Below are 14,510 nucleotides of genomic sequence, written 5' to 3'. Positions count from 1 at the left end.
TACAGTACAATAGGTATATAATATACAGTACAGTAGAGTATACAATATACAGTACAGTAGAGTATACTTAATGCAGTACAGTAAAGTATAAAATATACAGTACAGTAGAGCATACAGAATACAGTACAGTAGAGTAAACACTATACAGTACAGTAGAGTAAACTGAATGCAGTACAGTAGAGTATATAATATACAGTACAGTAGAGTATACAGAATACAGTACAGTAGAGTATATAATATACAGTACAGTAGAGTATACAGAATACAGTACAGTAGAGTATATAATATACAGTACAGTAGAGTATACATAATACCGTACAGTAGAGTATATAATATACAGTACAGTAGAGCATACAGAATACAGTACAGTAGAGTGAACACTATACAGTACAGTAGAGTAAACTGAATGCAGTACAGTAGAGTATATAATATACAGTACAGTAGAGTATACAGAATACAGTACAGTAGAGTATATAATATACAGTACAGTAGAGTATACAGAATACAGTACAGTAGAGTATACAATATACAGTACAATCGAGTATACAATATACAGTACAGTAGAGTATACAGAATACAGTACAGTAGAATATACTGAGTACAGTAGAGTATACAATAGGCAGTGCAGGTGGTTGAGTATACAGAATACAGTACAATCGAGTATACAATATACTGTACAGTAGAGTATACAGAATACGGTACAGTATGGGTAATTACACTAGGAAAGCAGTGAATGCAAAACAAAACAACAACATGGCAACACAAAATGCAGGGACAACAAAACTGTAGCATAAGGGTAAAGATGTGGGACCAAATATACAATACAGTGTCTGATAAACAATGAGGAGGAGGCAGTGCTTGCTGGTGTGCCATCCCATTCACAGTCAGATGAATGGGCCGTGTCATTTATATCCTAAAGATATGTATTAATAGCCCAATATCATAGCCCCAGAAACCCTATTAAAGGCATAAAACAAAAAGAAGTACCATTGACATATAAAAGTAGTGTTGGCAGAAGGTTTTTATAGCTCCTTTTGTAGCACATAGCAAAACTTACAGACACGGACACCATGTTATCCCACGTTGAGGTGTCCACAGTGAAGACTGCTATTCCCTTTTCATCTGTCACTGACGTCAGGTGTGCATCCTCTTCTTCAAAGCCCAATACGATGTAAACAGTTTTATTTGCCACTGGCTGATCCTGTACATCCGAGACTATGAGCTATGGAGGATTGAACACTGGTTTTATTAACAGTTTTTTTTCATTATTTTTAATATTTATGTAATTTATCAATATGAAAAGCTTTTACTACAGGTGTGATCACTTTGGCCAGTGACTGGATAGTACAGACATATTAAGCTGTAGTGAGGTAAACACACCGGGGTAGGGGCACTTCTGCCATTAGTGGCATTAGTGGCCTCAGGAAGCCAGCCCTTGCTGTCAGAAGAGTCAGGTCAGGGCTGATGTACATATGTGAAAAAATGTGTGACAAATCATACATGATAAATTCAAAGTAGTAATATGTCACTGATGTATGGGGGGGGGGGGGTTTAAAACAATTGGCTGGAAATGGTGTGTCAAAAGTCAAAGAACTGTGTTTACTCCTGCCTATCTCTCCATACAGTTACAGGAGCTGCCATGGGATTTGCACATTTAGGGGACATAGGGAGCACCACATTTGGTTTTAGGTGACATTCCTGCATCATTCTTATCATTCTTTTCAGCCATCTTTTGTACCACAATATGTCTGTTATTTGCAAATTTTTCTGAATTAAACAATGACAAAAAATGTCTGTCTTTTCACATTCATTGAGTTTAAAGGGGTACTCCAGCGCTTAGACTTCTTATCCCCTATCCAAAGGCCATAGGGGCAGCAAAAAAAAAAAACACATGGCATACCATTTTGGAAACTAGACCCTTCAGGGAACGTAACAAGGGGTAAAGTGAACCTTAATACCCCACAGATGATTCACGACTTTTGCATATGTAAAAAAAAAAATATTTTTTTTTACCTAAAATGCTTGGCTTCTCAAAAATTTAACATTTTTAAAAAGGGTAATAGCAGAAAATACCCCCCAAAATTTGAAGCCCAATTTCTCCCGATACAGAAAACATCCTATATGGGGGTGAAAATTGCTCTGCTGGCACACTACAGGTCTCAGAAGAGAAGGAGTCACATTTGGCTTTTTGAAAGCAAATTTTGCTCTGGGGGCATGCCGCATTTAGGAAGCCCCTATGGTGCCAGAACAGCAAAAAATAAAAAAAAACACATGGTATACGATTTTGGAAACTAGACCCCTCGGGGAACGTAACAAGGGGTAATGTGAATCTAAATACCCTACAGGTGTTTCACGACTTTTGCATATGTAAAAAAAAACCTTTTTTTTTTACCTAAAATGCTTGGTTTCCCAAAATTTTTACATTTTTAAAAAGGGTAATAGCAGAAAATACCCCCCAAAATGTGAAGCCCAATTTCTCCCGATTAAGAAAACACCATATATGGGGGTGAAAAGTGCTCTGCTGGCGCACTACAGGTCTCAGAAGAGAAGGAGTCACATTTGACTTTTTGAAAGCAAATTTTGCTCTGGGGGCTTGCCGCATTTAGGAAGCCCCTATGGTGCCAGAACAGCAAAAAAAAAAAAAAAAACACATGGCATACCATTTTGGAAACTAGACCTCTCGGAGAACGTAACAAGGGGTAATGTGAACCTAAATACCCTACAGGTGTTTCACGACTTTTGTATATGTAAAAAAAAAATTTTTTACCTAAAATGCTTGTTTTCCCAAAAATTTTACATTTTTTAAAAGGGTAAAAGCAGAAAATACCCCCCAAAATTTGTAACACAATTTCTCCCGAGTACGGCAATACCCCATATGTGACCCTAAACTGTTGCCTTGAAATACGACAGGGCTCCAAAGTGAGAGCGCCATGCGCATTTGAGGCCTAAATTAGGGACTTGCATGGGGGGGACATAGGGGTATTCTACACCAGTGATTCCCAAACGGGGTGCCTCCAGCTGTTGTAAAAATTCCAGCATGCCTAGACAGTCAGTGGCTATCTAGCAATATTGGGAGTAGTTGTTTTGCAACAGTTGGAGGCTCCGTTTTGGAAACAGTGGCGTACCAGACGATTTTCATTTTTATTGGGGAGGGGGGGGCCGTATAGGGGTATGTGTATATGTAGTGTTTATTTTATTGTGTGTTAGTGTAGTGTAGTGTTTTTAGGGTACAGTCACACGGGTGGGGGTTCACAGTAGTTTCTCGCTGGCAGTTTGAGCTGCGGCAGAAAATTTGCAGCAGCTCAAACTTGCAGCCGGATACTTAGTGTAATCCTCCGCCCATGTGAGTGTACCCTGTACGTTCACATTGGGGGGGGGGGGGGAAGAAACATCCAGCTGTTGCAAAACTACAACTCCCAGCATGTACGGTCTATCAGTGCATGCTGGGAGTTGTAGTTTTGCAACAGCTGGAGGCACACTGGTTGTGAAACACTGAGTTTGGTAACAAAAGCTACAACCCCCAGCATGTACGGACAGCAGAAGGGCATGCTGGGTCTTGTAGTTATGCAACACCTGGAGGCATACTACTTTGGCTGGAGATGCTGGGGATTGTAGTTATGCAACAGCTGAAGGTACACTTTTCCATAGAAAAAATGTGCCTCCAGCTGTTGCAAAACTATAAGTCCCAGCATGCCCATAAGGGAATGCTGGGAGTTGTGGTGGTCTGCCTCCTGCTGTTGCATAACTACAGCTCCCAGCATGCCCTTTTGCATGCTGGGAGCTGTTGCTAAGCAACAGCAGGAGGCTGTCACTCACCTCCTACTGCTGCTGCTGCTCCAAGCCGCGCAGGTCAGTCCCTCGCCGCCGCCGTCGCTCCTGGGGCCCCGATCCCAACAGGGACGCCGGGGATCCGGGTCCCCAGCACCCGGGGTCTTCTTCCCGCACCCGCTCACGTCCTCCGGAAGAGGGGCGGAGCGGGTTGCGGAAGTGACACCCGCAGCAGGCGCCCTGATAGGTCGGCTGGGAAACCGGCCGACGAATCAGGGCGATCGTGAGGTGTCACCAGTGCCACCTCACCCCTGCTGGCTTTGGCTGCTGGCTTTGGCTTTGGCTGATCAGCCAATAATTCTGGGTCACAGGGTCACTGGAGACCCGATTGACCCGGAATCCGCCACATATCTGCGGTCATCGCCGACATGGGGGGTCATCTTGACCCCCCTGGGCTTTACGCCCGGATGCCTGCTGAACGATTTCAGCAGGCATCGGGCACCGGCTCCGCTCCAGATGGCTGCGGGGGGCCGGTAAAACACATGACGTTCTCATACGTCATGTGTTCTTAAGGACTCGGAAATGTAGACGTATGAGAACGTCATGTGTCCTTAAGGGGTTAATGTCCATCACTTTTGTGCTGGGTTCACAGCACGTTTATCACATACAGGGACCTGATCCGGCTGGGAGATGGGTAAACTGGATGCTCCTGTATCCCAGTCAGACCCAGCCTGCGGTATACCACGGGTTTAGGTCCGGTCACAATATTTGATACGGGGCAAAAATTAACCGACCGGAGTCACTGTTTTGATTCCGGTCGGCTCATTAAAATGAATGAGATGCGGGCCGGGTCCGGCCGGGACACGGAAGCACCCGGTTTTCCCATCTCCCAGCCGGATCCGCTCCCTTATGTGATAAATGTAGTGTGAACACAGACTTAGGCAGGGTTCACTGACAATAGCCCAGTTTTACTATTGTGAACCCAGCCTGCTTTTGTTGAGTTGGGTGTGCTAAAATTTAGCGTAGTGCTCCACAATTTTGTGCCACAAATTGTGTCTCTGTCAGATTTTTTTTGGTTCAATGCACCAGAAAAACCTACAAGGTGACAAACTCAAAAGGGGTATGGCAGGTCAGAAAAGGGGCTACCACTTTGCTACTGCACTTTATTCTTTTAATCATGCTTTCATAGTGCATGCATGCTTTCATGTAACTGTCTCTAAGTGTTAATGTTTATTGATTTTCTTGTATCTACACATTATTTAGGAAAAGATATGAATGTCCAGTGCTGGTAAAGTGCAAAAATCTTTGTCTTTATTATTTAAAAGCCAGTATTACAGGAAAATAAGTGACACGTTTCAAGCGCCAATCTGCACCCTTAAAGGGGTACTCCTGTGGAAAACTTTTTTTTTTTAAATCAACTGGTGCCAGAAAGTTAAATCAGAAATGCTTTTAGAAACATAGAAACATAGAATGTGTCGGCAGATAAGAACCATTTGGCCCATCTAGTCTGTCCAATAATCTGAATACTATGAATAGTCCCTGGCCCTATCTTATATGAAGGATAGCCTTATGCTTATCCCATGCATGTTTAACCCCTTAAGGACCGGGGTTTTTTCCGTTTTTGCATTTTCGTTTTTTGCTCCTTGCCTTTAAAAAATCAAAACTCTTTCAATTTTTGCACCTAAAAATCCATATGATGGCTTATTTTTTGCGCCACCAATTCTACTTTGTAATGACGTCAGTCATTTTGCCCAAAAATCTACGGTGAAACAGAAAAAAAAATAATTGTGCGACAAAATTGAAAAAAAAACGCCGTTTTGTAACTTTTGGGGGCTTCCGTTTCTACGCAGTACATTTTTCGGTAAAAATGACACCTTATCTTTATTCTGTGGGTCCATACGATTAAAATGATACCCTACTTATATAGGTTTGATTTTGTCGGACTTCTGGAAAAAATCATAACCACATGCAGGAAAATGAATACGTTTAAAATTGTCATCTTCTGACCCCTATAACTTTTTTATTTTTCCGTGTATGGGGCGGTATGATGGCTCATTTTTTGCGCCGTGATCTGAAGTTTTTAACGGTACCATTTTTGCATTGATAGGACTTATTGATCGCTTTTTATTCATTTTTAAATGATATAAAAAGTGACCAAAAATGCACTATTTTGGACTTTGGAATTTTTGGGCGCGCACGCCATTGACCGAGCGGTTTAATTAATGATGTATTTTTATAATTCGGACATTTCCGCACGTGGTGATACCATATATGTTTATTTTAATTTTTATTTACACTGTGTTTTTTTTTTTATTGGAAAAGGGGGGTGATTCAAACTTTTAATAGGGGAGGAGTTAAATGATCTCTATTCACTTTTTTTTTTCACTTTTTTTTTTGCAGTGTTATAGGTCCCATAGGGACCTATAACACTGCACACACTGATCTTCTATGCTGATCACTGGTTTCTCATAAGAAACCAGTGATCAACGATTCTGCCACATGACTGCTCAGGCCTTGATCTCAGGCACTGAACAGTCATTCGGCGATCGGACAGCGAGGAGGCAGGTAGGGGCCCTCCCGCTGTCCTGTCAGCTGTTCAGGATGCCGCGATTAGCCGCAGCTATCCCGAACAGCCCGACTGAGCTAGCCGGACACTTTCGGTTTCACTTTTAGCCGCGCGGCTCAGCTCTGAGCGCGCGGCTAAAGGGTTAATAGCGTGCGGCGCCGCGATCGGCGCTGCGCGCTATTAGAGGCGGGTCCCGGCTTCACTATGACGCCGGGCCCGCCGTGATATGACGCGGGGTTACTGTGTAACCCCGAGTTATATCAAGAGAGCAGGACCAAGGGCGTACCTGTACGCCCTTGGTCCTTAAGGGGTTAAACTCCTTCACTGTATTTACAGCGACCACTTCTGCAGGAAGGCTATTCCATGCATCCACTACTCTCTCAGTAAAGTAATACTTCCTGATATTACTGCAGAAACCTTTGCCCCTCTAATTTAAAACTATGTCCTCTTGTGGTAGTTTTTCTTCTTTTAAATATACTCTCCTCCTTTACCGTGTTGATTCCCTTTATGTATTTAAAAGTCTCTATCATATCCCCTCTGTCTCTTGTTTCTTCCAAGCTATACATGTTAAGGTCCTTTAAGCTTTCCTGGTACGTTTTATCCTGCAATCCATGTACTAGTTTAGTAGCTCTTCTCTGAACTCTCTCTGTAGAATATCTATATCCTTCTGGAGATACGGCCTCCAGTACTGCGCACAATACTCCAAGTGAGGTCTCACCAGTGTTCTGTACAGTGGCATGAGCACTTTTCTCTTTCTACTGCTTATACCTCTCCCTATACATCCAAGCATTCTGCTAGTGTTTCCTGCTGCTCTATTACATTGTCTTCCTACCTTTAAGTCTTCTGAAATAATTACTCCTAAATGCCATTTCTCAGATACTGAGGTCAGGGCTGTGTCAAATATTCTATATCCTGCCTGAGGGTTTTTACGCCCCAGGTGCATTATCTTGCACGTATCCACATTAAATTTCAGTTTCCATAGTTCTGACCATTCTTCTAGTTTGCCAAAATCCTTTTCAATTTGGCGGATCCCTCCAGGAACATCAACCCTGTTACATATCTTTGTGTCATCAGCAAAAGGACATACCTCACCATCGAGACCTTCTGTAATATTGCTAATGAAGATTTTAAACAATATTGGTCCCAGTACAGATCCCTGAGGTATCCCACTGGTGACAAGACCTTGCTCTGAATATTCTCCATTGACTACAACCCTTTGTTGTCTGTTACTCAGCGACTGCCTAATCCACTTTTTGGATTTCTCTGATCTGATGTAGTATACAGCCCCTAAAAAGTACTGGAAGGAATAAGATTTTTTAATAGAAGTAATTTACAAATCTGTTTAACTTTCTGTCACCAGTTGACTTAAAAAAAAAAAGTTTTCCACAGGAGTACCCCTTTAATCATACACAAAATGAATAGTGAAACCGTGCACATATATAGGTAAACGTGGGTTCAGCCCACTCCAGGTGAACTGGATTAGGGCGGCCCTCACGTTTTGACCCCTCACATAATAAAACTCTGATACAACAATGTTGCAAATATTTGATTATTGTCAGAACCAGGATGTCAATATATATATATTCCTCAACAAGGCATAGTGTAAAAGAAAATAATTATCAATAAAGAGGAAACTGTATATTCATACAGACAGTAATGACATGTGGTATTACAATAAGATTGAATTTGGGCACATATGTGTGATATACTGTACATCATATGGGTTCTTGTCCCAGAGAAAAAAGCATGTGGTTGCAGAGAAGAAAAATGTTATTCCATAATATATTCATTGCAAGAATAATACAAATAATCTATCTATCTATCTATCTATATATATATATATACATACACCAGAAAATTAAAGAGAAACACACAACTAACCAAAATGTCATTAAAGGGGTACTCCGCCCCTGGCATCTTATCCCCTATCCAAAGGATAGGGGATAAGATGTTAGATCGCCGCGGTCCCGCTGCTGGGGACCCCTAGGATCGCCGCTGCAGCACCCCGCCATCATTACTGCACAGAGCGAGTTCGCTCTGTGCATAATGACGGGCGATACAGGGGCCGGAGCAGCGTGACGTCAAGGCTCCGCCCCTCATGACATCACGGCCCATCCCCTTAATGCAAGTCTATGGCAGGGGACCTGACGACTGCCAAGCCCCCTCACATAGACTTGTATTGACGGGGGCGGGCCGTGACATCACGAGGGGCGGAGCCGTGACGTAACGATGCTCCGGCCCCTGTATTGCCCGTCATTACGTGCAGAGTGATCTCGCTCTGCGCAGTAATGATAGCGGGGTGCCACAGCGGCGATCCCCGGGGTCCCCAGCAGCAGGACCCCAGCGATCTGACATATTATCCCCTATCCTTTGGCGGAGTACCCCTTTAACAATTGTCAGTAATGAAGAATGACATCTTGGCGCCTGTTCAGATCGCGGGGTGCTCAGGTAGCTAATTTAAGAATCCAGTACTGTTACGCCTAGCGCTCCGGGTCCCCGCTCCTCCCCGGAGCGCTTACGGCGTCTCTCTCTCCGCAGCACCCCGGTCGGTCCCGCTGACCGGGAGCGCTGCACTGTCATGGCCGTCGGGGATGCGATTCGCACAGCGGGACGCGCCCGCTCGCGAATCGCATCCCAGGTCACTTACCCGTTCCCGTCCCCTGCTGTCATGTGCTGGCGCGCGCGGCTCCGCTCTCTAGGGCGCGCGCGCGCGCGCCAGCTCCCTGAGACTTAAAGGGCCAGTGCACCAATGATTGGTGCCTGGCCCAATTAGCTTAATTGGCTTCCACCTGCTCCCAGACTATATCTGACCTCTGCCCCTGCACTCCCCGGCCGGATCTTGTTGCCCTTGTGCCTAGTGAAAGCGTTCCCTTGTTTGTTCCTAGCCTGTGTTCCAGACCTCCTGCCGTTGCCCCTGACTACGATCCTTGCTGCCTGCCCCGACCTTCTGCTACGTCCGACCTTGCTTCTGTCTACTCCCTTGTACCGCGCCTATCTTCAGCAGTCAGAGAGGTTGAGCCGTTGCTAGTGGATACGACCTGGTCACTACCGCCGCAGCAAGACCATCCCGCTTTGCGGCGGGCTCTGGTGAAAACCAGTAGTGACTTAGAACCGGTCCACTAGCACGGTCCACGCCAATCCCTCTCTGGCACAGAGGATCCACCTCCTGCCAGCCGGCATCGTGACAGTAGATCCGGCCATGGATTCCGCTGAGGTGCCGCTGTCAAGTCTTGCCGACATTTCCACGATGATCACCCAACAAAATCACCAGCTGGCATACTTGTCCTCCGTGACACAGCAACTGAAGTCACAGTTACAGCAGCTGCTGTCACTGACACAGCAGCGGCAACTGCAACAACCATCTCCTCCGCCGGCTCCTGCAACTCCTCCGCAGCGTCCGGCCGCTCCTAACCCCTGCTTGTCCCTGCCGGACAAATTTGATGGGGACTCTAGACTCTGCCGTGGTCTCCTTTCTGGAAAGGCCTTGTCTTGGGCCACACCGCTCTGGGACCGCAATGATCCTGCCACAGCCACAGTCCAGTCCTTCTTCGCTGAGGTCCGTGGTGTCTTCGAGGAGCCTGCCCGAGCTTCTTCTGCCGAGACTGCCCTGCTGAACCTGGCCCAGGGTGTTTCTTCCGTTGGCGAGTACGCCATTCAGTTCCGTGCTCTTGCTTCCGAGTTGTCCTGGAATAGTGAGGTCCTCTGCGCGACCTTTAAAAAAGGCCTATCCAGCAACATTAAAGATGTTCTGGCCGCACGAGAAACTCCTGCTAACCTACATGAACTCATTCATCTTGCCACTCGCATTGACATGCGTTCTTCCGGATGGCGTCTGGAGCTCCGCCTGGATATGGACTTTGTTCGCACGAGGCGTTTTTTCCCCCCGGCTCCTCTCTCCTCTGGTCCTCTGCAATCCGTTCCTGTGCCCCCCGCCGTGGAGGCTATGCAGGTTGACCGGTCTCGTTTGACACCTCAAGAGAGGACACAACGCCGCATGGAGAATCTTTGCCTGTACTATGCCGGTACCGAACACTTCCTGAAGGATTGCCCTATCCGTCCTCCACGTCTGGGAAATGCACGCTCGCACCCAGTTCTCGTGGGTGTGGCGTCTCTTGATGCTAAGTCGGCTTCTCCACGTCTCACGGTGTCTGTACGGATTTCTCCTTCAGCCAACTCTTCCCTCTCAGCCGTGGCCTGCCTGGACTCTGGTGCCTCTGGGAATTTTATTCGGGAGTCCTTGGTGAATAAATTCCGCATCCCGGTGACCCGTCTCGTCAAGCCACTCTACATTTCCGCGGTCAACGGAGTCAGGTTGGATTGCACCGTGCGTTACCGCACGGAGCCCCTCCTAATGTGCATCGGACCTCATCACGAAAAAATTGAGTTTTTGGTCCTCTCCAATTGCACTTCCGAAATTCTCCTTGGACTACCCTGGCTTCAACACCATTCCCCAACCCTGGATTGGTCCACAGGGGAGATCAAGAGCTGGGGTACCTCTTGTTTCAAGGACTGCCTTAAACCGGTGCCCAGTACTCCCTGCCGTGACCCTGTGGTTCCCCCTGTATCCGGTCTCCCTAAGGTCTTTGTGGACTCTGCCTGCCATAAGAAGTGCCTCTCCCCCCCTCCCAGTCCAGTCAGGCAAGCCTCGGTGCCTCCTCATGGCCCCCGTCCTGGTGTCACACTGCCCCGTGCCAGGCCTCGCCCTCTGCCCTCCCTCCCCATTCCCACTCCTGCTGTACTGCCTGCCGTTGAGGAAACCCTCCATTCTTTCCCGGTGTCCTCATCCCAGGGGAGGCAGTTACCGGACAAAGAGAAGGGGAGACCTAAGGGGGGGGGGGTACTGTTACGCCTAGCGCTCCGGGTCCCCGCTCCTCCCCGGAGTGCTTACGGAGTCTCTCTCTCCGCAGCACCCCGGTCGGTCCCGCTGACCGGGAGCGCTGCACTGTCATGGCCGTCGGGGATGCGATTCGCACAGCGGGACGCGCCCGCTCGCGAATCGCATCCCAGGTCACTTACCCGTTCCCGTCCCCTGCTGTCATGTGCTGGCGCGCGCGGCTCCGCTCTCTAGGGCGCGCGCGCCAGCTCCCTGAGACTTAAAGGGCCAGTGCACCAATGATTGGTGCCTGGCCCAATTAGCTTAATTGGCTTCCACCTGCTCCCAGACTATATCTGACCTCTGCCCCTGCACTCCCCGGCCGGATCTTGTTGCCCTTGTGCCTAGTGAAAGCGTTCCCTTGTTTGTTCCTAGCCTGTGTTCCAGACCTCATGCCGTTGCCCCTGACTACGATCCTTGCTGCCTGCCCCGACCTTCTGCTACGTCCGACCTTGCTTCTGTCTACTCCCTTGTACCGCGCCTATCTTCAGCAGTCAGAGAGGTTGAGCCGTTGCTAGTGGATACGACCTGGTCACTACCGCCGCAGCAAGACCATCCCGCTTTGCGGCGGGCTCTGGTGAAAACCAGTAGTGACTTAGAACCGGTCCACTAGCACGGTCCACGCCAATCCCTCTCTGGCACAGAGGATCCACCTCCTGCCAGCCGGCATCGTGACAAGTACACTTCTCTTTTGACTAATAATTGTCTGTGGTCTCCTCCCCAGTAAGGTAGGTTAACTTTCTCTATGCCTGTCAGTGTGATGGTAGAGGTGTCCCCTGCATGCTGTTATGCGCAGTGCTGAGAGACTGCTGATAAGTGTCTGGAATTAAAATGTTTTACATCAGATAGATGTTTTCTAACACAAACTTTTAGGGGATTAGTCGTGCATCCCACATACTGGACTTTGCACGTGACACAGGAGAAAAGATAGACTACGAAAGAGGTATTACAATTAATGTATTGTTTAATATTAAAAAGATGCTCCTGTGACAATAGAAGTCAAGACCTGGCAGAATGCACATTTGTTATGTCCACAGTTGTAACACCCAAGGTGTCTGAGCCATGTTATTATGGAAGGGACACAGGACCTAAATGTGGTAGGAGACACCATTTGTCCAACTGTGGAAGCACGTCTAGCTGTACATCTCATACTGCCAGAAACATTTTAAAAGTTAAATTTAAGGTGCCAACAGCATGAGGAGACCACATGGCCATGGTATGTCTGGGTTTTCTGTCTCATCTTCCTCATCACCCTGTATTTCCACAGCCTGCTCCAGTTCCTCCTCTCCTGTCAGATGACTATAAAAACTACCCATTTCGTAAAACCTTGCCTGTGCTCCACTGTCCCCCTCCTCCTCCAGTTCAGCCCCCACATGGCTCATGTGGCCTCGAGATGTAGGCGCCATGTCTCCAGTGCCCTACCAGCCATCATTTCCAACATGTGTTGTAGGATATGAAGCAATGGAATGACGTAGTTCATCCCAGAATCCTGGCGACTGATTAATAATGTGCTTCCTCAAAGGGTCTGAGCAAACCGCAGGTGTGACGTATGAGCTGCCACTGGTTGACATTGAAGTTACATAGGGGAGTACCCCTTTCTACTTGGATAATCAAGAAATTGGTGATGGCTTTTTATCTGTTCGTATAGTCGGTCCAACATATGGAGGGTGGAATTCCAAGTGTGGAAATGTCACTAATCAGACTATGTCAGGGGATGCCATTCTGACTCTGAAGCTCAAGGAGGGTGTGGTTTGCGGTGTACGAGTGGCTGAAGTGCATGCAAAGTTTTCTTCTCATTGTTAGGAGGTCTTGCAGATGGGGGGAACACTTCAGGAACCGATTGACAACCAGATGGAACACGTGTGCCATGGCTCATACTTCCTTGAAGCAGCGCAGACAAGATGTTCTTCCCGTTGTCGGTCACCATGGTTCCCATTTCCAGTTTTCGTGGAGTAAGCCATGCTTTGATTTCTTGATGAATGATTTTAACATTTGCTCCCCTGTGTGACTCCGTTCGCCAAGGCAAGCCATGTGAAGAACAGAGTGACACCGACGTGCCCTGCACACATGGTTTGCTGGAAGAGCATTTTTATTAAAATTATTAATTAAAATTTAAATTAACTTATTAAAATTTATTAAAAGTATTTATTATTTTGAATGTTTATGGAATGTGCCAGCAGCATGAGGAAACCACATGGCAGCACATGGACACAGCCTGAAAGTGGCAGGAGCATAAGGAGACCATATAGTGGCAGAATGACCAAGCCTGGAGGTAGTAGCAGCAAGGGTAGACCATAGGGCCTCACAATTGAAAAGATTAAAGATATATTTTATAATTTTGACAGGTAAGTTAAGGTCTTTGGGTTTGGAAATTTTAGTTTGTAACTGGATTGAACACTGGCTCATGGATCGTACCCAGAGAGTGGTGGTCAATGATTCGGACTCTGATTAGTCCCCGGTAATTAGTGGTGTACCCCAAGGTTCAGTACTGGGCCCGCTGTTGTTTAATTTATTTATCAATGACATAGACGATGGTATTAACAGCTCTGTTTCTATCTTTGCAGATGACACCAAGCTTTGTAGCACGGAACAGTCTATAGAGGATGTGCATAAGTTACAAGATGACTTGGATAGACTAAGTGTCTGGGCATCCACTTGGCAAATGAGGTTCAATGTGGATAAATGTAAAGTTATGCTTCTGGGTACTAATAACCTGCATGCGTCGTATGTCTTAGGGGGGATTAAACTGGCAGAGTCACTGGTAGAGAAGGATCTGGGTGTACTTGTAGATCACAGACTACAGAATAGCATGCAATGTCAGGCTGCTGCTTCCAAGGCCGGCAGGATATTGTCATGTATAAAAAGAGGCATGGACTCAAGGGACAGGGACATAATACTCCCCCTTTATAGAGCATTGGTACGGCCTCACCTGGGATATGCTGTTCAGTTTTGGTCGCCTGTACATAAAAGGGACACTGTGGAGCTGGAAAGGGTGCAGAGACGCGCGACTAAACTAATATGGGGCATGGAACATCTTAGCTATGAGGAGCGATTAAAGGAGTTACAATTGTTTAGTCTTGAGAAGAGACGTTTAAGGGGGGATATGATAAACGTATATAAGTATATTAATGGCCCATACAAAAAATATGGAGAAAAACTGTTCCAGGTTAAACCCCCCCAAAGGACGAGGGGGCACTCCCTCCGTCTGGAGAAGAAAAGGTTTAGTCTCAAGGGGCGACACACCTTCTTACCATGAGAACTGTGAACTTATGGAACAGTCTACCTCAGGAACTGGTCACAGCA

At 46.6% G+C, this 14,510-nt stretch overlaps 2 protein-coding genes across 3 annotated transcripts in view; one reads left to right on the top strand and one right to left on the bottom strand.

Moving 5' to 3' along the window:
* The window catches only part of LOC130281678 (alpha-2-macroglobulin-like protein 1), a 152,751-nt gene that overhangs the window by 82,002 nt on the left and 56,239 nt on the right, over positions 1-14,510 (bottom strand). The window contains exon 11 of one of the 2 annotated variants that reach the window (XM_056529150.1): positions 1,058-1,222. The exons of the other annotated variant lie outside the window; for it this stretch is intronic. Within the exon in view, the coding sequence (XP_056385125.1) occupies positions 1,058-1,222 (165 nt within the window). The remainder of the gene's footprint in view (positions 1-1,057; positions 1,223-14,510) is intronic. 2 annotated transcript variants of the gene reach the window in all.
* LOC130281685 (uncharacterized) overlaps positions 1-14,510 on the top strand; it is a 64,361-nt gene that overhangs the window by 43,616 nt on the left and 6,235 nt on the right. The gene's annotated exons all lie outside the window — the stretch shown is intronic.

This window comes from Hyla sarda, chromosome 7 (genome assembly GCF_029499605.1).
Source record: "Hyla sarda isolate aHylSar1 chromosome 7, aHylSar1.hap1, whole genome shotgun sequence".
Taxonomy (NCBI): domain Eukaryota; kingdom Metazoa; phylum Chordata; class Amphibia; order Anura; family Hylidae; genus Hyla; species Hyla sarda.
This window is presented reverse-complemented; position numbering and strand designations above follow the sequence as displayed.